General features: G+C 45.0%; 1 protein-coding gene across 1 annotated transcript in view; it reads left to right on the top strand.

The window, feature by feature from the left end:
* Positions 1-24,750, top strand: part of AK8 (adenylate kinase 8) — a gene marked incomplete in the record, with an annotated part of 77,840 nt that overhangs the window by 30,361 nt on the left and 22,729 nt on the right. Inside the window, 5 exon segments of the mRNA XM_056541189.1 lie at positions 9,584-9,665; positions 11,639-11,710; positions 13,711-13,911; positions 18,693-18,824; positions 19,007-19,096. Coding sequence (XP_056397164.1) covers positions 9,584-9,665; positions 11,639-11,710; positions 13,711-13,911; positions 18,693-18,824; positions 19,007-19,096 — 577 coding nt within the window.

The following is a 24,750-nucleotide window of genomic DNA, read 5'->3' as shown; positions in this document are numbered from 1 at the left end:
TCCTGACATGGACAGAGGTGTCAGCAGAGAGCACTTTTGGATGTGACTGAAAAGAAATTCAAAACGAAAATAATTTCCTCTGTAGTATACAGCCGCTAATAAGTACTGGAAGGATTAAGATTTTTTTTTAATAGAAGCATTTTACAAATCTGTTTAACTTTCTGGCATCAGTTGATTTAAAAAAAAAGAAAAAAAAAAAAGATTTTCCACCGGAGTACTGTAGTGGAATATAACTTATCCCCTATAAGTTATAGATCACGGGGGGTCCGACTGCTGGGACACCCCGCGATCTCCTGTACGGGGCTGCGGTAGTCCGCAGGAAGCACTGTGCCGTCCCCAGCAGGAAGCCGAGGCAAACACGCCCCCTCCATGTATGTCTATGGGATACATGGAGGGGACACATCCACCGCCGCGTCATGCAGGGATGGAACACCCCCTTCCAGCAGACTGCCGCGGCCCTGTACAGGAGATCGTGGAGAGTCCCATCGGTCTGTTGAAAAATCTTAATCCTTCCAGTACTTATCAGCTGCTGTATGCTCCACAGGAAGCTGTGTAGTTCTTTCCGGTCTGACCACAGTGCTCTCTGCTGACACCTCTGTCCGTGTCAGGAACTGTCCAGAGCAGGAGAGGTTTGCTATAGGGATTTGCACCTTTTATTCTGGGGAAAATGAAATCCCTGTTCTCAGGATTGTTAAGGAATAACAATCTAAGATGGGAATACCTCATGTTCTAAGGTTTCTTATCATCAGACTCTACCCTGCAGGAAATACTGCCTCTAGTGGATGGGATGAGTGACAGGAAGTGTAGAACGGGCCGTTGAAGCACTATCCAGTGCGAAACCCCGGAGTCGCCTCTCTGTGATACCCCCCAGTACCATCTGCTGTCCTCCCGTGCATTTGTACTAGGCTGTGAATATGTGCAATAAATATTGCTGAATTGGAATACTGGTGAGTGCCGACTTTTTCATTTTTCATTCATCAAGTGCACCAAGGTTATTTCATACATATGTCCGAGCACCCCCACATCCATCACCGCTATAGCGACTTACAATCCGTTCGCTGAAGGTACAGAAGTAAGCAGTGCCGAACGTGTTGAATATAATTTACAAATCTGTTTAACTTTCTGGCACCAGTTGATTTTAAAAAAAAAAGTTTTTCACCGGAGGACCCCTTTAAGTGGTATTAGCAGGATAGAAGAGGATGCCCCGAAGCCCCAACAAGGAGACGCCGTTCTGAAAGCCTGGGGCAGGTGGCACGAATAAAACGAAAGGAAATGCCAACATCCACGCGCTGCTCGGCGGCACGTGCGCATATGTTAGCTGTTACCACATCACTTTATACCTTCTACTGATATATACCAGTTTAAATGGCGGCCTAAGCAGCAGCTTTTTTGCTATATCGGTTACTGGGAAAGCTGGGTGACAACTAGTATGGATCCTCACAAAGGTTGTCACTCTAGAGCAGTGGTCTCCAACCTGCAGACCTCCCAGATGTTGCAAAACTACAGCTCCCAGCATGCCCGGACAGCCATTGGCAGATTCGCCGTTTTTCAGGGAGCGAGGAAAGCTGTGTTGGGTGATGGCAGCTTCCGTCCAGCGCCGACGCAGTTAAACTCGGGCGACTTTTTCATCTTTTCCCCCTCCAGTCGTAATCTCTTGTAATCAGCGCGATGTGATCCAGAACTAAAACGCCCGGACAGGAAGAAATAAATGAGGGAAAGGATTAGCTGCGCTCGGCTGCCGATACTCGGAGCTGTAATCAATAATGCAGCTCCTCCCCGCGAACCTCGCCGCAGAATTAAGGGTTTTGCAATGCAAACTGCTGCACTTCAATTATTTGTGCGCTACCCCTCCCCCCGCTCCAGTCTCTTACCGCTACGTCCAGTATAACTTAAAGGGCGTCTCCGCATAAAGTTTCCCACCTTTTAGCACTGCTGTTCTTGTTCTAGCTCCATTAATCTATACAGTTATGACATATATAACACAGTATGCAGTGAGCTCCCCCTAGTGGTGACAGCAGCTGTTGGCTGTGAGGGAACGCTGGGAGTTGTAGTTTTGCAACAGCTGGAGGCACCCTGGTTTGCAAACACTGCTAAATATGTATGCAGAGGGTTTGGAGCTCTGTATCAGAAAACGGATCTCAGACCGTTATATAAATGTATATGTCGGGGACTAGCAACCAAAAATGTGACCATATTATTCTAAAACTGACCATACACAGGGGCAGGACTCGTTACAGTGTATCAGAGCTTCTCTCCTGTAATGAGACATAGCAGCAGGAAAGGCTGGCACATATATTAGTTCAAAAAAGTGTATATTTTTGGGTGAAAAGATGCTGTCTTGTTCCTGCAGCTATTGTCTGTGCGGAGACAATATACAGGAAGTGAGGGCGGGACAAGCAGGGCTCTGTGCAGGCTCTTGGCCTGTCAATCATTCTGCTGTGTGAGCCGGGAGCATGTTACAGAGCCTCACTGTACAGAGCCCAGCTTGTCCTCGGTGTACAGAGCCCTGCTTCTCCTCGGTGTACAGAGCCCTGCTTGTCCTCGGTGTACAGAGCCCTGCTTGTCCTCGGTGTACAGAGCCCCGCTTGTCCTTGGTGTACAGAGCCCTGCTTGTCCTCGGTGTACAGAGCCTCGATTGTCCTCAGTGTACAGAGCCCCGCTTGTCCTCAGTGTACAGAGTCCCACGTGTCCTCAGTGTACAGAGTCCCACGTGTCCTCAGTGTACAGAGCCCCGCTTGTCCTCAGTGTACAGAGCCCCGCTTGTCCTCAGTGTACAGAGCCCCGCTTGTCCTCAGTGTACAGAGCCCCGCTTGTCCTCAGTGTACAGAGCCCCGCTTGTCCTCAGTGTACAGAGCCCCGCTTGTCCTCAGTGTACAGAGCCCCGCTTGTCCTCAGTGTACAGAGCCCCGCTTGTCCTCAGTGTACAGAGCCCCGCTTGTCCTCAGTGTACAGAGCCCCGCTTGTCCTCAGTGTACAGAGCCCCGCTTGTCCTCAGTGTACAGAGCCCCGCTTGTCCTCGGTGTACAGAGCCCCGCTTGTCCTCGGTGTACAGAGCCCCGCTTGTCCTCGGTGTACAGAACCCCGCTTGTCCTCGGTGTACAGAGCCCCGCTTGTCCTCATTGTACAGAGCCCCGCTTGTCCTCGGTGTACAGAGCCCCGCTTGTCCTCGGTGTACAGAGCCCCGCTTGTCCTCGGTGTACAGAGCCCCGCTTGTCCTCGGTGTACAGAGCCCCGCCTGTCCTCAGTGTACAGAGCTCCGCTTGTCCTCAGTGTACAGAGCCCCGCTTGTCCTCAGTGTACAGAGCCCCGCTTGTCCTCAGTGTACAGAGCCCCGCTTGTCCTCAGTGTACAGAGCCCCGCTTGTCCTCAGTGTACAGAGCCCCGCTTGTCCTCAGTGTACAGAGCCCCGCTTGTCCTCAGTGTACAGAGCCCCGCTTGTCCTCAGTGTACAGAGCCCCGCCTGTCCTCAGTGTACAGAGCCCTGCATTTTACTGCAGCCTTAAGCTCAGGTAACTCCAGCCTACATCTCCATGTGCACATCCACCTTTGCTGTAAACTCGTATCCCCTTTGCGGTAAAAGAGGAATGACGCCTCTTTTCACGTATCATTTTACTTTTACGCCGCCGTATTTGGGCTTTTAATTTAAAAATAAATATTTTTCTTACATTTTGTTTATTTTCCGGTCGGCTTCACCTTTGAAATAAAACGTCATTGGAATATACAAGTGACACGTGTATAAAGAAGTGGAAAGCATTTTTTTTTCTTTTTTTTTTTTTGCATTTTGTCCATTGTTTGGGGCAGTGTTTCCCAACCAGAGTGCCTCCAGCTGTTGCAAAACTACAACTCCCAGTATGCCCGGACAGCTGTCAGCTGTCCGGGCATGCTGGGAGTTGTAGTTTTGCAACAGCTGGAGGCACCCGGGTTGGGATACACTGGGTTGGGGGGGTGTGCGGGGATGATCTGATCACGCAGTGGCGCGTTTTATTTCCTGGCGCGGCGCCGTTTCCATGGCATTAATTGCCGGCGCTGACAGCGAGAGGGCAGAATTACTTCTCTGTTTTTTTGACACTCCCAGGGTTTAAAGATGTCAAGCGCAGCCTCGGAGGAGAAGGCATTGTATTGATCAACAGGCCTGCGGAGACCGCCCGCTGAGCGCTAAATCTCTGCGAAATGTGCCGAGGCGCGCACAACGACCGGCTGCCAGGTATTATGGCACCGCGCGAAAAAACAACTTATTGCAGCCATTGTTCTCTGAGCGCGGCCGGAGCAGGCAGATCCGATGACTTGTCTGTCCACAGGGGCTCGTACGTCCCAGCGAATCCTCCATTACTCCACCCCCCAGCGCCGAGGTGTACGGCTCCGGGAAGAATACGTGCGCCAAATAGGTGGATGATGGGAGGTAATGACGTCCGGGCGGCTGTTACCTTGTCACCGTCTGATGGATCTGCGTGAATGATGGGGCCTGTTAACCATTAAGTGACCCCTGCGAATTCTGATCGGAGAGTTTAAAAACTTTTTACAAAGTATTGACTGAAAGGGCTGCTTCATTTTATACTAAGATGTCCAGTCTATATTAACCATGTGATGTCTGCAGACAGGATAGATAGATATGAAATAGATATGAGATAGATAGATAAATATGAGAGAGATAGATAGATATGAGATAGATATGAGATAGATATGAGATAAATAGATAGATAGATATGAGATAGATATGAGAGATAGATAGATATGAGATAGATATGAGATAGATAGATAAATAGATAGATAGATATGAGATAGATAGATATGAAATAGATATGAGATAGATAGATAGATATGAGATAGATAGATAGATATGAGATAGATAGATAGATATGAGATAGATAGATAGATATGAAATAGATATGAGATAGATAGATAGATATGAGATAGATAGATATGAGATAGATAGATAGATATGAGATAGATAGATATGAGAGAGATAGATATGAGATAGATAGATATGAGAGAGATAGATATGTGATAGATAGATATGAGAGAGATAGATATGAGAGAGATAGATATGAGAGAGATAGATATGTGATAGATAGATATGAGAGAGATAGATATGAGATAGATAGATAGATATGAGATAGATAGATAGAGATGAGATAGATATGAGATAGATAGATATGAGATAGATAGATAGATATGAGATAGATAGATAGATAGATATGAGATAGATATGAGATAGATATGAGATAGATAGATAGAGATGAGATAGATATGAGATAGATAGATATGAGATAGATAGATATGAGATAGATAGATAGATAGAGATGAGATAGATATGAGATAGATAGATATGAGATAGATATGAGATAGATATGAGAGATAGCTACATCAAAAGACTTATTTTTTTTATTTACTGTATACTCGCTTATTAAAGGGGTACTCTGGTGGAAAACATTTATTTTTCTAAATCAACTGGTGCCAGAAAGTTAAACAGATTTGTAAATTACTTCTATATAAAAATCTTAACCCTTCAAGTACTTATCAGCTGCTTCCACAGGAAGTTATGTAGTTATTTCCAGTCTGACCACATTGCTCTCTACTGACACCTCTGTCCATGTCAGGAACTGTCCAGAGGAGGAGAGGCTTTCTATAGGGATTTGCTTCTACTCTGGACAGTTCCTGACACAGAGGTGTCAGCAGAGAGCACTGTTGTCAGACTGGAGAAATCTACACAACTTCCTCTGGAGCTGATAAGTACTTAGAGGGGTAAGATTTTTAAATAGAAGTAATGTACAAATCTGTTAAATTTTCTGGCACCAATAAATTAAAAAAAATAGTTTTCCAGTGGAGTACCCCTTTAAGTGCTGCCCCTCAACACTGCCGCCTTAGCCCCAGGCCCTGGGGTGCTTTATGGAAAAAAGACCTTCCCAAGGGCAGAGAACCCTAGGGCCTGGACCTAAGGCGGCAGTGTTGAGGGGCAGCTCTATAAGAGGTACTCCGCTGGTAAACAATTTTCTCATTATCCAACTACACAGGTACAAGGCTGAGCGCATGTAGTAACTGAACGTGGATCGGTTCGTCACCTCTGGGTACCAACCATTTTATAATCCCATTCACTGACAGCATGCAGAGATCTTAAAATGGATGAAGAGCTGCTAACTTGCATGCACTGAGCGCTTTTATTTTGCTCATTGACCTGCACCAAAGTTTTCTCTAATTTATTGCTATTTTAATGTTTTTTGGGGGCGTGGGTTGGTGCGCTAAATTTATGGTGCAAAGTTTTGCATCAATGTACTCTAATGACCAACTGGTGTAGAACCATACCCCCACTTTTCACTATTCGTGCACTATTCACCGGCTTTCTGTCATTTGTGTACATTTTTTACGTGATGTGCACCACATGATGACTTTTGCGCAGAAACTGCAAAACCACACCTGCGCAGCAGCCTACACATTGCATAAAAACCTGCGCACCAGATAATTCCTCCGCACAGAGAATACAATTTAGCAGCTTCATCCCAGTTACTAAATACTAAAAACTGCGCAAATGAAATTAAATATTTTGGTAATTTTCACGCAAATGATAAATCGTCAGCAAAATATTTTCGAAAGTTTCCTTTTTCTTATACAAAAAAACACTATGTTGGAGAGTTAATTGTGTCCGACACTTGACTTACATGGCGGCGCGAGGGGCACCAGCATAGCATTACCTGCTCCTCATTACCGCCGGCGCAGGCACATAAGGCAGTCTGTTTGTGAGTCAGGTCTGGCGTTTCTGTGTTCCGGCGCAGTTCCCCAGCCTGGGTTCACCCTGTGACCGTCCTGGTATATATATTTATAAGGCTGGATCACATCGTACGTGTGACATCTGCTGGCGGCGCGTCCCTCCTGTGATCGCGGCTCCGTGCAGCTGTTGAGACCTCCAGCTTGGAGCTGTGCTGAGGGCGCCCCCAGCATACGTTTTTTTTTTGATGTGGGATGAAACAGAACCAAAACCACTGGGGGTATGGAGCCAGCGCCAGCGAGAGGAGCGAAGCACATCAGAATATCAATTAACCTGTTCTGAACAAAGCACGCAGCTCCGCGGCTGAGACAACACTTCTCTGTGATGTGTCAAGACGCCACATAATATATTCTAATTAAAGGATTGATAGATTTTTTTCCTCTTTATTTGGGAGCTTGTGTACCAGCAGACCCCGGGAAATATCTAAAATATACAAAAAATAATCACCGACAGCAGCAGCCATTGCCATCGCCGCTGCGCCGTTTAATATGCATGAAGCCTCAGGTTATGTTTCCTTAAAGCAAATTGAAGAGAGGATTCTGTATAATTGTTGTAGAGCAAACACCTTGTGGCTCTGTTTATCCTGCAGAAGGGAGCGAGCACCGGCTTCTCATCTGTATTATAACTGCAGAAGGGAGCGAGCGCCGGCTTCTCATCTGTATTATAACTGCAGAAGGGAGCGAGCGCCGGCTGCTCATCTCTATTATAACTGCAGAAGGGAGCGAGCATCGGCTGCTCATCTCTTATTATAACTGCAGAAGGGAGCGAGCACCGGCTCCTCATCTGTAATATAACTACAGAAGGGAGCGAGCATCGGCTGCTCCTCTCTATTATAACTGCAGAAGGGAGCGAGCACCGGCTGCTCATCTCTATTATAACTGCAGAAGGGAGCGAGCATCGGCGTCGCATTTATATTATAACTGCAGAAGGGAGCGAGCACTGGCTGCTCATCTGTATTATAACTGCAGAAGGGAGCGAGCATCGGCTGCTCATCTCTATTATAACTGCAGAAGGGAGCGAGCACCGGCTGCTCATCTCTATTATAACTGCAGAAGGGAGCGAGCACCGGCTCCTCATCTGTATTTTAAGGGCAGAAGGGAGTGAGCATCGGCTGCTCATCTCTATTATAACTGCAGAAGGGAGAGAGTACCGGCTGCTCATCTCTATTATAACTGCAGAAGGGAGCGAGCATCGGCTGCTCATTTCTATTATAACTGCAGAAGGGAGCGAGCATCGGCTGCTCATCTGAATTATAACTGCAGAAGGGAGCGAGCATCGGCTGCTCCTCTCTATTATAACTGCAGAAGGGAGCGAGCACCGGCTGCTCATCTCTGTTATAACTGCAGAAGGGAGCGAGCACCGGCTGCTCATCTCTATTATAACTGCAGAAGGGAGCGCCGGCTGCTCATCTCTATTATAACTGCAGAAGGGAGCGCCGGCTGCTCATCTCTATTATAACTGCAGAAGGGAGCGCCGGCTGCTCATTTCTATTATAACTGCAGAACTTAAACTTAACTTCATGCACAAATGTTTCTGCCTCACATTGGATTTAGAACCTAAGCAACCTGTGGCTCTCTAGATTATGCAAAACTACAACTCCCATCATGTAATCTATGTACACAGTGACCTCACCAGGAGAATAGTGAGTATAATACAGGATATAACTCAGGATCAGTACAGGATAAGTAATGTAATGTATGTACACAGTGACCTCACCAGCAGAATAGTGAGTACAGCTCTGGAGTACAATACAGGATATAACTCAGGATCAGTACAGGATAAGTAATGAAATGTATGTACACAGTGACCTCACCAGCAGAATAGTGAGTACAGCTCTGTGGTATAATACAGGATATAACGCAGGATCAGTACAGGATAAGTAATGTAATGTATGTACACAGTGACCCCACCAGCAGAATAGTGAGTACAGCTCTGGAGTATAATACAGGATATAACTCAGGATCAGTACAGGATAAGTAATGTATGTACACAGTGACCTCACCAGCAGAATAGTGAGTACAGCTCTGGAGTATAATACAGGATATAACTCAGGATCAGTACAGGATAAGTAATGTAATGTATGTACACAGTGACCTCACCAGCAGAATAGTGAGTACAGCCCTGGAGTATAATACAGGATATAACTCAGGATCAGTACAGGATAAGTAATGTAATGTATGTACACAGTGACCTCACCAGCAGAATAGTGAGTGCAGCTCTGGAGTATAATACAGGGTATAACTCAGGATCAGTACAGGATAAGTAATGTAATGTATGTACACAGTGATCTCACCAGCAGAATAGTGAGTACAGCTCTGGAGTATAATACAGGATATAACTCAGGATCAGTACAGGATAAGTAATGTAATGTATGTACACAGTGACCTCACCAGCAGAATAGTGAGTACAGCTCTGGAGTATAATACAGGATATAACTCAGGATCAGTACAGGATAAGTAATGTAATGTATGTATGTACACAGTGACCTCACCAGCAGAATAGTGAGTACAGCTCTGGAGTATAATACAGGATATAACTCAGGATCAATACAGGATAAGTAATGTAATGTATGTACACAGTGACCTCACCAGCAGAATAGTGAGTACAGCTCTGGAGTATAATACAGGATATAACTCAGGATCAGTACAGGATAAGTAATGTAATGTATATACACAGTGACTCCTCCAGCAGAATAGTGAGTACAGCTGTGAAGTAATGTTGCGTATGTTCACATTTATTGTTTAGTGTGATGTTGTATTCTAGCTGTACATTTGTTAGTAATGTCATTGGTTTAGCCTTATCACATCTGACCATTTCTTATAGGGTTGGGTCATTGAAGGATTTCCCCGGACCAGGGAGCAGGGATTACTCCTACAGATGAATGGGACATGTCCGGATCATATCGGTAAGTCCTGAGTCCTCATACACTTCAGCTGCACGATGCCCTTCAAGATTTACCCCGGCCATGTCTGTGTCGACACATATCAGGACACGGCCGGTCACGTTTGTCTTCTATTTGGGGGTCACCATTCTGAAAACCATGTGAAGGGTTTCACCTATTCTGGAGGGAGCAAAAGTGAAGAACGGGTGCAAAGAGCATCATCTCCCTATTGAGGACCCAACATGTCTATTCATTACATAGAAAGTCTATTCATTTCAATAGGAACTGGGAAATGGTTCACTTCCTCTGTGCTGGTGCTGCAGGGAACATGAATACTTGGTGCCAGGTTCCTATACAAATTACAGCTGATCCCTGGGGATCCAGAAGAAGGACTCCACGAGATCATCTACTTTATATCTACATCTATCTATATATATATATATATATATATATATATATATATATATATATATATATATATATATATGGCACCATGCAGCAGGATTCAAGATCCGTTTGGGTGCTCAGCTTTGGGAGCAGACCTACCCCAAAGCTTGAGAAAGGCTTTATTGATAAGCCGAAACGTCACTGTACACAGATGAGTGAATAAACCACGTTTTTTGTGTGATATTAGAGTGCCGCTTCTACCTCATTTTTTGGATATATATATATATATATATATATATATATATATTGTGATGACTCGCTCTTGCAGACAGGTGCGGTTGCAGTATAGAGGCAAGAAACAGTACTTTTCAACTCAAAGTTCAGTGTTTTATTCACACTTGGCAGACAGTCTTTAAATGCAGAACAAAGGAAAAAGTAACAAAAGTCCACCTGTATTCCTTAGTTGTTTGTTCACACCCGAGTCCATGCCATGTGGCATCAAGCAAGTCTTTTCCAGGCTGCTCACCAGCTTCCAAACTCTCAGGGAAGAACTTTACACTCCGCTCTCTCTGGCAGTGTGAGCTGCAACTAGCAAATCCCCCTCAGCTGGTGGAGCAGGCTGCCTTTAAGGCCAACAAAAGGCGGCCTGGATTGTGGAGAATGACCCCCACCCTGGGCTGGGTTCACACCACGTTTTTGCCATACTGTTTTCAATCCGTTTTTCTAAAGAAGACCGTATGGCAAAAAAACGGATGGAACAGTATGGGAAAAAGTAAACCGTATGCTTTTTTAAACTGTATACTGTTTTTAAAAGTGCATACAGTTCCGTCCGTTTAAATTTTTTTATTTAAAAAAAACATGCGTTTTTGATAATTTTGTCCATTTTTAATGGGTTGGGGTGTTGGGTGGGGACTTTAGGATGCAAATGCGCTTGTGCAAAGTAAAAACCGTATACGGCTTCTCGTATGGAACTGTATACATGTGCTTTTCCCATTGACGTCCATGTTAAAAAAAACTTATGTGGTTGCAGTACGGTTTTTAAACCGGAGACAAAAACGGGGTCAACCACGGTTTTGACTCTGGTTTAAAAACCGTACTGCAACCACATAAGTTTTTTTTTAACATGGACGTCAATGGGAAACGCACATGTATACAGTTCCATACGGGAAACCGTATACGGTTTTTACTTTGCGCATTTGCATCCTAAAGTCCCCACCCAACACCCCTCCCATTAAAGATGGGCAATATTATCAAAAACGTATGTTTTTTTTTTTTTATAAAAACGGACGGAACTGTATGCACTTTTAAAAACAGTATACAGTTTAAAAACGCATACGGTTTACTTTTTCCCATACTGTTCCATACTGTTCCGTTTTTTTGCCATACGGTTTTCTTTAGAATAACGGATTGAAAACAGTATGGCAAAAACGTGGTGTGAACCCGGCCTAAGAGCCGCCCCGGATTGGCCTTCCAGCCATACTACGGCCATAGTGTCATCGCCCATCAACCACCATGCCTTTCACCTTCTCACAGTATATATAAATGTAATACAAATAAAATGTATGTATATATAGATAGATAATTGTCTCATCTTCTGTCCCCCCCTGCAGTTGTCCTGGATGCTCCAGATATTGTCCTAATAGAGAGGAATATGGGAAAGAGGATCGACCCCACCACAGGAGGTATCAGTGACCCTGTTTTTTGTACATTTCATATGTGTTGTTTATGGGATATGTGATTGTGAACATTCCACCGGTTGTATTGTAAAGACATAGGGGGGAGATTTATCAAAACCTGTCTAGAAGAAGAGCGGCGCAGTCGCCCATAGCCACCAATTAGATGTCTCTTTTCAGTTTTTCACTGGCCTCTTTAAAAATGAAAGAAGCGATCTGATTGGTTGCACAGGTTTTGATAATTCTCCCCCATAGTCATCACAGGAGGAAGCCTATATAACCTTCTAAGGTGCAGCTATGAAAGTGATGAAGGCAGAAAGCTGGGGAGCCATGTACGCCAGTGTTTTACCAACCCCCAGTTGCATCAAAACTACAACTCCCAGCATGTCCAGGCAGCCAAAAGCTATGCTTCTCTCCCTCCACATAGGCTGTTAAAGGAGAGACAGGAAGCCCCATACACATTAGTTCATTGTTTTCCAACCAGTGTGCCCCCAGCTGTTGCAAAACTACAACTCCCAGCATGCCCGGACAGCCGTTGGCTGTCCGGGCATGATAGGAGTTGTGGTTTTGCAACAGCTGGAGACACACTGGTTTAAAAGCACAAATGTAGACGCTAGTCAGAGGAATATCCTGCATTTTGGCTGCAGTGAAATCTCTATATCAGAATTCTAGATGGAGAAAAAAACAGGGGCGTTTCCTTGTGTAGAAGTCACAACCAACGGTCCCCCTACCAACATTTTATGGTAGACGTGTTTCGGTGCCCGCTTGCACCTTCCTCAGTTCCACAAATTAGAACGCTTTTTGCCCCAGTTCTAAAACTACCAAGAATCCAGAACAGTAGCAGAAAGTGTTCTTGTAAGTGGGCGCCAAAATGCGTTGTCCAGATACACCAATAAATTCGGGATCTTATGTGTGTCACCGGCGATGGCTCATTTTTTAATACACTCCTACAGCAGGGCCCAATTCCTAGACCTTAGTTTCTTTTTCCCCCCCGTCCTCTACAGTTTTTCTATATGAGAAAGATATGGCTAGGATCACCAAACTGCGTATGTCTCACTCAGCAGGTATGAGGTGAACTACAAGTCCCATCATGTTCTGTGCTGGATAGAAGCATGGCTTATGACAAGTTAGCAGCCAATGATCTATCCCAGGCAGCAGACACAGTGCTTGCTGTCACTTGATCTTGCCTTAGCTGGTGTCTGGATTGATGCCTCCCAGTGGTTGTCCTCTTTGGGAGTCCGTCATATTCTCTGTATTGGGAAGAGCCATTCTAAAGACGTTCAGGAGAACACAGATGTACAAAATGAATTGCAATCTATCTATATATATATATATAACAGGTATAGACAGAGGATATAATGCAGCACTACACATGTTAAAGGGGTACTCCAGAATTATTATTTTTTCTTTAAATCAACTGGTGCCAGAAAGTTAAACAGATTTGTAAATTACTTCTATAAAATTAAAATCTTAATCCTTCCAGTACTTATTAGCTGCTGAATACTACAGAGGAAATTATTTTCTTTTTGGAGCACAGTGCTCTCTGCTGACATCACACCACAGAGCTCTCTGCTGACATCACGAGCACAGAGCTCTCTGTTGACATCTCTGTCCATTTTAAGAACATGTCCAGAGTAGGAGAAAATCCCCATAGCAAATGTATGCGTCTCTGGACAGTTCCTAATATGGACAGAGATGTCAGCAGAGAGCACTGTGCTCGTAATGTCAGCAGAGAGCTCTGTGTTCCAAAAAGAAAAGAATTTCCTCTGTAGTATTCAGCAGCTAATAAGTACTGGAAGGATTAAGATTTTTTTAATAGAAGTAATTTACGAATCTGTTTAACTTTCTGGCACCAGTTGATTAAAAAAATTAAAAAAAAAGTTTCCCACCGGAGTACCCCTTTAAGTAGGTGCTCAGCTATGCAGATTGTATCCCAGCCTTATCTATATATAACAGGTGATAGCTGTCAGTGAATGGAATGTCATGTAACCAACCTCTATGTCTGGCAGAGGTCTACCACACCGCATTTGATTGGCCTGAAGACCCTGAAGTACAGAAGAATTTGGTGGAACCAGAGGGGATCTCAGAAGAGGAAACTGGAAAGAAGTTGCTGGAATATCACGGAAACATCCATGGAATTCTGCTAGTTTTCCCCACGATTTACAAGAAGATTAATGCAGATCAGCCGTGCATGGACGTCTTATCGCAAGGTATCATATCGCGTGCACTGACACTTCAAATGACTCACATGCTCTTAGTGCAGCAGCCATATTGTGCAGTAGTACATCTACTGCATTAAAGGGGTTTTCCCAGCACCTATTCAAATATATCTGGTGAGGGACTGATCCAGTGTTTCCCAACCAGGGTGCCTCCAGGTGTTGAAGAACTACAACTCCCGGCATGCCCGGACAGCCTTCGGCTGTCCGGGCATGCTGGGAGTTGTAGTTTTGCAACAGCTGGAGGCACCCTGGTTGGGAAGCACTGGTCTGATCAAAGGGGTACTCCGGTGGTAAAAACTATTTTTTTATTTTTTTTTTTTAAATCAACTGGTGCCAGAAAGATAAACAGATTTGAAAATTACTTCTATTAAAAAATCTTCATCCTTCCAGTACTTATGAGCTGCTAAATACTACAGAGGAAATTCTTTTCTTTTTGGAACACAGTGCTCTCTGCTGACATCACGAGCACAGTGCTCTCTGCTGACATCTCTGTCCATTTTAAGAACTGTCCAGAGTAGGAGAAAATCCCCATAGTAAACATATGCTGCTCGGGACAGTTCCTAAAATGGACAGAGATGTCAGCAGAGAGCACTGTGCTCGTGATGTCAGCAGAGAGCTCTGTGTTAAAAAAAAAAAATCCTCTGTAATATTCAGCAGCTAATAAGTACTGGAAGGATTAAGATTTTTTTTTAATAGAAGTAATTTACAAATCTGTTTAACTTTCTGGCACCCGTTGATTAAAAAAAATAAAAAATAAAATAATATTTCCACCGGAGCACCCCTATAAGTGGAGCAGCAGTTGTGTATACACGACCACCCCTCCAATCAGATGTTATCAGTGGGGTTCCCAGTTGGATCTTTACCAATCAGACCCTCATCTGTGTTGTTGGGGGGAGGGGGGGCTTTAAAGGAGTTATGCCAAGATTAACAGGTATCCCCTATACACAGGATAACTAATAACTAGCTGATCAGTTGGGGGTCTGAATGCTAGGACCCCACAGATCATGAGAACAGAGGTCACTTATCGCCCTAAATTAATGGAGCAGTAGTGTGCATGCTTGACCACCACTCCATTCATTCTCTATGGGACTTTGGAACATTGCCTGGCATGGAGGCTGAGCATGCACACTGCTGCTCCATTCACTCAGGGGACAATGGACCTTCATTCTTGCGATCATTGGGGTGCAACAACTGGGACCCCCCACTGATCACGAGAGCAGGGGTTCTGTATCTCTCATTTGAACAGAGTGGCGGTCAGGCATATGCAATGCTTTGGCATTCAGCTCTTCAGGTGTGATGAGAATAGCTGATTTGTAAATGACTTCTATTAAAATATCTTAACCCTTCCAATAATTATCAGCTGCTGAAGTTGAGTTGTTCTTTTCTGTGTGACAACAGTGCTCTCTGCTGACATCTCTGTCTGTCTCGGGAACTGCACAGAGTAGAAGAGGTTTGCGATGGGGATTTTCTTCTACTCTGGACAGTTCCCGAGACAGGTATCATCAGAGAGCACTTAGACCGAAAAGAACAACTCAACTTCAGCAGCTCATAAGTACTGGAATGATAAAAAAAAAAATAATAGGAGTAATTTACAAATCTGTTTAACTTTCTGGAGCCAGTTGATATATATATATATATATATATATAAGTTTTTTCCTGGATCACCCCTTTAATCCAGGATAACTTCTTTAATGCTGTGCTGCTCCCCCTGCTGGTAGCAGCCATTAAGAAGAATTTTTTTGTTGTAAAGGATTGCCATCCCAATAGACATCAGATGCGGAGGCCCCTGTAAGAACACATGTCCTAGTCATCACCTTACACCTCTCACTTGCCTCCTTATTTACATAGTTTGTTCGGGCCTCGACCTCTTGCCCTAAACTTGTGTCGAACACTTACCAATACCCAGCAGTCCCAGGACGGATTGCGAACGTCGCGTCCCTTTTCTTCACATCGCACATTAATTACTTCTCAAATTGCTTAATTACATCTAAAAGTTTGTATCAGCGATCATAAAGAATTCATATCAGTAAATAAAGACGCGGGGGCTGAATATTAATTATTATTAATTAATAATGGAGGCAAATAAATTAGGGATGGGGAAAGCGAAGAAAGCGAGGGCTGCTTCTAGGAAATCCTCAGTAGATGGGTCCCGGGGCTCGTCAGGCGTCAGATTCCTTCTTTCTTCCAGTTCATTAGTGGAGCGGCTCATCTGGGGGATTATTACTCTAATTAACTTACACTTATTTACTGAAAATTAGCCCCATTTGTAAGCAGCGCTTTCTGTCTGTATTCAATCGGAGGATATTAGGCGGCAGCATGCGATGGGTGGGTCCGCCCCGAAATACTTTTACTACCATTCCTCAAACTATTTTTCTCCACTGATTCCACATCAGGTGTCTGCAGACTATTGTCACTTACACATTATGCGCATTATGTCTTGTTTTCTATTATTATATATATATATATATTTGGAAAAATGTCAATAAATATTATTAAAAGTAAAATTTCCAAGGGTATCCCCGGAGGTGCTAAAGAATTCACTCTCAGGGTGCGTTCCCACCTGGCGTATACACAGCGTATTTCACGCTGCGCAAAATTTAAGGCAGCAGCGGGAAATACGCTGCGTATCCCTTGCTCACTATACACACAGGGCTTTCCGGCGGCAGCCCTATGTGTGCAGTGAGTTGAGGAGGCGGAGCCAGGTGTCACAGTCACTCCGACACGCGGCTCCGCCTCCAAAACTCACTGCACACATAGGGCTGCCCCCGGAAAGCCCTGTGTGTATAGTGAGCAAGGAATATGCAGCGTATTTCCCACTGCTGACTTAAATTTTGCGCAACGTGAAATACGCTGCATATACGCCAGGTGGGAACGCACCCTTAAAGAGCCTTTCAGAAACAAAGAACCACTGCAGCTGTGGCCTTAAAGGGGTACTCCTGCATAAAAAAGGTTTTATTTTAAGATACCCAGACTGCCTGCTTAAAAAAAATCCTGTACTTACATCACATTGCTGCTTAGCCAATCAGTGATCTCAGCGGTGTCCCTCCTCAGCCAGTCAGGCAATGTGATGTTTTGACCCCCAGCACTAGGAAGTTGAAGGAGTACTCCGCCCCTAGACATCTTATCCCCTACCCAAAGGATAGGGAATAAGATGTCTGATTGCGGGGGTCCCGCTGATGGGAACCCCCCGCTATCTCGGCTGCGGCACCCCAGACATCCAGTGCACGGAGCGAACTTTGCCCCATGCCGGGTGACAGACAATGCGGTGCAGAGGCTCGTGACGTCACTGCCCCGCCCCCTCAATGCAAGTCTATGGGCGGGAACCCCTCCCAAAGACTTGCATTGAGGGGGCATGGCCGTGACATCATGTGCGGGGCGTGCCTGTGACGCTGCACCCGACGCCGGGTGCAGCAGGGAGATGGCGGGGGTCCCCAGCAGCAGGACCCCCACGATCAGACATCTTATTCCCTATCCTTTGGATAGGGGATAAGAAGTCTAGGGGTGGAGTACCCTTTTAAGAGCCGGGACGACAGGGACTATAGTCAGTTCATATCATTGCCGCTCATCCAAGCACTGGCTGAGGCTGGACACTTCTGTGACCACTGATTGGCTGAGCAGCAATGTGACCTATAAACCACCAGCGCTGGGAAGTGGAGTGTGATGGAGACTGGATGCCACAATACCGGAGACTACAGGGAAGCGAGGGAGGTAAGTACATGGGATTTTGTTTATGCAGGCAGCATGGGTATATAAAAAAAAATTAACTTTTTTTCAGGGTGCCACTTTAAACACCATACCATAAGTAACAGTGTAGAGTCCTGCAAATAGGCTGCAAAGATTTACCAACTGAATGGGGCAGGAATACTGGTAACCATCCCTGTGGACCGGGTGAAGGTCATTTGTGCCAGATCTATCCTCCCTTTTCCCCTGCTGTGGACTATTACAGGAGTCCTGCTGACAGACAGTATGGCTGCTGCATTAGTGCACGTGTCTGCCCCCTGCTGACATAACAGAGAGAAAAGTAATGTATAGAATTTTAATCCCTGAAATAAGAGTAAAGTAATTTTTCCCCCCAGAAACAGCACCACCCTTGCCCATGGCTGTGCTAAGTATTGCAGCTTAATGGGGTACTACACTGGAAAACATTTTTTTTTTTTTTATGAACTGGTGTCAGAAAGTTAAACAGATTTGTAAATTACTTCTATTAAAAAATCTTAATCCTTCCAGTACTTATCAGTTGCTGTTATGATCCACAGGAAGTTCTTCTCTTTTTGAATTTCCTTTCTTCCTGACCACAGTGCTCTCTGCTGACACCTCTGTCCATTTTAAGAACTGTCCAGAGTAGGAGAAAATCCCCATAGAAAACCTCTCCTGCTCTGGACAGTTCCTGACATGGACAGAGGAGTCAGCAGAGAGCACTGTGGTCCGACAGAAAAGAAATTCAAAAAGAAAAGAACTTCCTGTGGATCGTACAGCAGCTGATAAGTACTGGAAGGATTAACAATTACAAAGTAATTTACAAATATGTTTAACTTTCTGGCACCAGTTGATTTAACAATTTTTTTTTTCCAGTGGAGTACCCCTTTAACCCCACCCCACTGAATACCAGGCGCAGCTTATGGACAAGAGTGTGTAAAAATTAACCCCCAATAGCCGACCCTTCATTCTAAGCTCAGACAACCCCTGTAATATTATTTTCAGTACACATTTGAATCATCACATTTGTTTTTCAGATTTTCCATTAGTAAAAAAGTTTGTGTTTCCTTCCCCAGTTCTCACCTTTGTGTTAAGCAAACCTCGCTCGCTGGCCCCTTACACCCCGCGAATACTTCTGTACGGACCTCCAGGCAGTGGAAGAAGCCTCCAGGCTGCGTTCCTGGCAGAGAAATATGACATTGTCAATGGTAAGTTCTTGCATTAGATTTTTTGTTTTTCGTTGCAAAAACAGCGCCACTCTTGTCCATGGACTGTGTCTGGTATTGCAGCTCAGTCACATGCACATTCTTTACGGATCTAAACAGCAGCCTCATATGTTTCACTATTTCTAATATATGTAGAACACTTAAGTAATTTCTTAAATTCACAGTTTCCTGTGGTCAAGTCCTTAAGGAAGCTGTGGCCGACCAGACGAAAACGGGGCTGCTGATCGAGCCGTACATAGAGAACGAGCAGCAAGGTTTGTAACACATTTTCTGCAATATATACACATACTCCTGCTCAGTCCTCTGGCAGCTGCTTATCTTCAATAGGGATAAGAGCAGGACTCAAGTCCTGCAAGAACATGTGGGAACTGAGTTCCTGCACTTTTTCCACAGCAGGAACACCGTTCCCATTGGCAGGAGTCCTGCAGGACCGACCCTTATGTGGTAGAGTTCCCACACCTTTTTTTTCCAGGACTTGAACCCTGGATGAGAGATCGGTCTTCCTGAAATCCTACATCCTGATGTTTCTTCCCTCTATTCTGCATGTTTTAACTCAATGCATTTAGACATGTAAACGTGGTCAGGACAATTCACTAAAGAATGGGGGAAAAAAGGGGGTTGTGTGGGTGAAAATGCCTTGTTGATGTCCGAGGAGGAAGGAAGGTCAAGAAGCTCTATGTTCTGTCATGCTTTATACTGCAGTTCTGCTCTATTCTGTCTGTTGGAGTGTATGGTAGCCTAAAATGCAGCTTTTGTGTCATCAGAGCAGTGTTTTCCAACCAAGGGGCCTCCACCTCTTACAAAACTACAGTTCCCAGCATGCCGGGCATGCTGAGAATTGTGGTATTGCAACAGCTGGAGACACACTGGTTTGGAAACACTGGTGTACGATATATTTTCTTACTTTTTGTGGTGGGCCTCTGTGTAGAAAAGTGAAGTATGCTACGCTTTCCTATACAGTTCACCACTTTGACATTGCCCTAAAGGGCCGCCCGTTGGTTCTCTTATTGGGTCAGTTGAGCCCTATGGATGTGTTCCATGTATAGGGCTAAGATGCCATTTACACAGATCCTTGGTCCCTATTGGGTCCGTTGAGCCCTATGGATGTGTTCCATGTATAGGGCTAAGATGCAGTTTACACAAATCCTTGGTCCCTTTCGGTCTCTATTGGGTCAGTTGTGCCCTATGGATGTGTTCCATGTATAGGGCTAAGATGCAGTTTACACAAATCCTTGGGCCCGTTGGGTCTCTATTGGGTCAGTGGAGCCCTATGGATGTGTTCTATGTATAGGGCTAAGATGCAGTTTACACAGACCCTTGGGCCCGTTGGGTCTCTATTGGGTCAGTGGAGCCCTATGGGTGTATTCCATGTATAGCACTAAGATGCAGTTTACACAGACCCTTGGGCCCGTTGGTTCTCTTATTGGGTCAGTTGAGCCCTATGGATCTGTTCCATGTATAGGGCTAAGATGCCATTTACACAGATCCTTGGTCCCTTTCGGTCTCTATTGGATCAGCTGCGCCGTATGGATATGTTCCATGTATAGGGCTAAGATGCAGTTTACACAGACCTTTGGGCCCGTTGGGTCTTTATTGGGTCAGTGGAGCCCTATGGGTGTTTTCCATGTATAGCACAAAGATGCAGTTTACACAGACCCTTGGGCACGTTGGATCTCTATTGGGTCAGCTGCGCCCTATGGATGTGTTCCATGTATAGGGCTAAGATGCAGTTTACACAGACCCTTGGACCCGTTGGTTCCCTTATTGGGTCAGTTGTGCCCTATGGATCTGTTCCATGTATAGGGCTAAGATGCAGTTTACACAGACACTTACTATCAGAATATTCCTTTATAGAGATTGAATGTGTCTGTAAATTAGGAGGTAAATGTATCATCTACTACCGGAGAGCAGAAGGTTGCAGACCGCAGCGGTAAATAGCTCCAGTGAATAGGAAGCGTATGCAGAATATCCTTCCCCCCCCCCCCCCCCCTCTGAATTGTGCTTAGGATATATTTACTTTTCCGCTGCAATGATTGCAAAGAGCTAAGTGCCCTGTCCAGGGTCCTGAGCCCACAACCCTCCGCCCGTCCTGAGCCCACAACCCTCCGCGCGTCCTGAGCCCACAACACTCGCCCCCGTCCTGAGCCCACAACACTCGCCCCCGTCCTGAGCCCACAACACTCGCCCCCGTCCTGAGCCCACAACACTCGCCCCCGTCCTGAGCCCACAACACTCGCCCCCGTCCTGAGCCCACAACACTCGCCCCCGTCCTGAGCCCATCGCCCCCGTCCTGAGCCCACAACTCGCCCCTGTCCTGAGCCCACAACACTCGCCCCCGTCCTGAGCCCACAACACTCGCCCCCGTCCTGAGCCCACAACACTCGCCCCCGTCCTGAGCCCACAACACTCGCCCCCGTCCTGAGCCCACAACTCGCCCCTGTCCTTCTCCCTTTTTTGCTCCAGCCCTTTTGACCTTGCAGGTTTGCACTGTGAAGTTTTCCCCCTGGAAGCCTTTGATAGTTGTTGTTGTTGGAGGATGGGGGGGGGGGGAGCAGTCGGGCAGGAGGATGAGAAAGAAGAAAGCTTCTGGAGTCAAGGATGGGGGGGGGACGCTCAGCGGAGACCTTCTCACGCTCCATCCTTGCAACCCTTTACTGTTGGTGCAGGAGCCGGAGCTGCAAACAGCACTTGGCTGTGTAAATAATTTACCAGTTGATTAATAGACTCACATGGGTATAATTATTGAAGGAGAAACAGCAGCGCCAGGAACGGGCACAGCGCTTGGGGGAACAAGAGACTTAAGAAAAAAAACGGAAGAAAAAAAAAAAAGTATTTTTCTTTTTTTTTTCGTTTATTTTATTTTATAATTTTTATTTTATTATTTTTTTTATTTGGAAACTTTCTAGGGCGCCGGGCGTTTGAAGATGAGTTGGGAAGAGCTCAGTTGCTTCTCGGCTTTTGAAGTGGAAATAGGACAGTTTGGATCTGTTGAGTTTAATTTTTCACAAGCTTTCAGAGCCCTGCAGTGCCGCTCCCCGTATATACCTATATATCTATATATATATTAGCGGGAGAGGAAGAGAGCATGAAAACACCTGCTTTATTCTCACCTCCTACCTTTATATAACCCCATGTATGGGGAAGAACAGCCCATCGTGTGTTAGGTCACTGGCCGTGCAGCTATGGCAGTGTCTCCCAACCAGGGTGCCTCCAGCTGTTGCAAAACTACTACTCCCATCATGCCCGGACAGCCAACGGCTGTCCGGGCATGCTGGGAGTTGTAGTTTTGCAACAGCTGGAGGCACCCTGGTTGGGAAGCAATGAGCTAAGGGTTGTCTTTTCCTGTTCCTATATTGTCTATAAGGCTATAGCTACATGTGGTGTATACTTACGGTAGCAGCAGTATAGTGGGATATTTAAAGGGGTACTCTGGTGGAAAACATTATTATTATTATTATTTATTTTTTTAATCAACTGGTGCCAGAAAGTTAAACAGATTTGTAAATGACTTCTATTAAAAAAATCTTTACCCTTCCAGTACTTTTTAGCAGCTTTTTTTCTTTTTGAATTTCCTTTCTGTCTGTCCACAGTGCTCTCTGCTGACACCTCTGTCCGTGTCAGGAACTGTCCAGAGCAGCTTAGGTTTGCAATGGGGATTTTCTCCTACTCTGGACAGATCCTGATACGGGCATCAGGTGTCAGCAGAGAGCACTGTGGACAAGACAAAAAAGAAATTAAAAAAGAAAAGAATTTCCTCTGTAGCATACAGCTGCTAAAAAGTACTGGAAGGGTAAAGATTTTTTAATAGAAGTCATTCACGAATCTGAATTCAAGAAGAGAAAACAGACATGGTCGCACATCCACAATTTGTATTTTGATCTACTTGCTTCTCAGCATAAATTCAAATAGTAAACATTTTGATCAAAAAGTACAAGCCCACTCAATAGGTCAAGGCCACCGATTTGGAGTGGGTCCCTAACATAAAATGGCGTATCACTGGACGGCGACCAACACCGCCGTAATACCAGTGCCCAGAGGGGGAACGACTTACTGGCAGAGAGGCCCCAATGCCACTCAAACCAGTCCCAGGGCCGCGCTTCCACACATACACGGCGCCACGGCAGAAATGGACGCCGCACAGCACCCCCCAAGTGTGAACAAGGTGTAAAAGCTCACTTACCATGTGCTCCCAGTTTTGTGGATGTGCGGCCATGTCTGTTTTCTCTACTTGAATTCACATTGTGTCTTCTATCCCCTTCTTTTTTTTTGTTGTTTTTACTTGGTCTGCACTCTGCCCCACCCCCTCAGCCCAACCCTATATAAATGAGCAGGAAGCTGCACAGGGCCCTTTTATTTCTGGCAGCCTCCCAGTCTGACTGGGAGCACATGGTAAGTGAGCCTTTACACCTTGTTCACACTGGTGTGGTGCTGTGCGGCGTCCATTGCTGCCGCAGCGCCGTGCCTGTGGGGAGGTGCGGCCCTGGGACTGGTCTGGGTGGCATTGGGGCCGCTCTGCCAGTGGGTCGTTCCCCCTGTGGGCACTGGTGTTGCGGCGGTGGTGGTCGCCGCCCAGTGCTACGCTATTTTATGTTTGGGACCCACTTTGATTAGGTGGCCTTGACGTGGCGAGTGGGCTTGGACCTTTTGATCAAAATGTATAATAACAACCTGTTAGTTTTTGAATTTATGCTGAGAAGCAAATAGATCAAAATACAATTTGTGGATGTGCGACCATGTCTGTTTTCTCTACTTGTCATTCACAAATCTGTTTAACTTTCTGGCACCAGTTGATTTAAAGAAAAAAAAATAATAATTCACCGGAGTACCCCTTTAAGGAGTTTTTTCACCATTAACACCTATACTTCATGTGCAGATAATTATTAGGGCTTGTTCACACTGGCATTGTGCTCCTATAAATGGAGCTACGTCATCCAGTCCGTGGGACCAACGCAAGTTGAGTAGAGATAAAAATACTGCATGATTTATTATTTTCTCCACTCGAGAGTGTCCGATGTGCTCAGACCGTTCTGGGTCTGTTCGGGGCAAAAATAAAAAAATAAAAATAATAGAAAGAGCAAAACTGACCCAGAATGGGATGCAGCATTAAAGGCAGTGTGGACCTAGTGTTATTTAAATAAAAATCAAATAAAAAAAAAAACTTCAATAGCCCATAAATGATAATAGAATGTTATCAATCTTAGTTTATTTTTTATATAGAGGAAAAACTATAATCACAGTGACATAAGTATTCAGACCCTTTACCCAGGACCTTTACCTCCAGTCTTCTTAGGGATTACACTCCCGGATTTGGGCATTTTCCTCTTTGCAGATCCTGTCAGGTAGGATAGGGACAGTCTGTGATTTTTCAGGTCTCTCTAGAGATGTTCCATTGGGTTTGGGCCCTGGCTGGGCCACTCAAGGACATTCATAGAGTCCCCTGATGAACCCAGCCATCTTATGGGTAAAAACCCGTCGGGATATCATTTTGAAATAAACAGGAATGGTTTTTAGGGTCATAATTGTCCACTTGAGGTCAGTATCCGATGTATTGTTACACTAACACCACCAGCGTGTATCTGATATTATCTGTTGCAAGTAATTGTGGGACTACTGGTTTATTTTATGTCTTTTTGGTTGACCGTTTTTGAGGACTTTTTTTTGTTCATCTACTTTTAGATGTGTGAACAGGGTATTTCAGTCTTGTCATAGTGTAAGTAAAGATGTAGCTGGACACAATATAAAATCTGCATCACCCCCCCCCCCCCCCCATTTTATTCCAGACTGTGACTGTGTATATCAATGTTCCTTAGCCGATGATTAAAGGGGTACTCCACTGGAAAACCTTTTTTTTTTTTTTTTTTTTTTTTTAAATCAACTGGTGCCACAAAGTTAAATAGATTTGTAGATT

The sequence above is a fragment of the Hyla sarda genome, chromosome 9 (assembly GCF_029499605.1).
Source record: "Hyla sarda isolate aHylSar1 chromosome 9, aHylSar1.hap1, whole genome shotgun sequence".
NCBI classification, from domain to species: Eukaryota; Metazoa; Chordata; class Amphibia; order Anura; family Hylidae; genus Hyla; species Hyla sarda.
The sequence above is the reverse complement of the archived record's forward strand: the minus strand, read 5'-3'. Positions and strand labels throughout refer to the sequence as shown.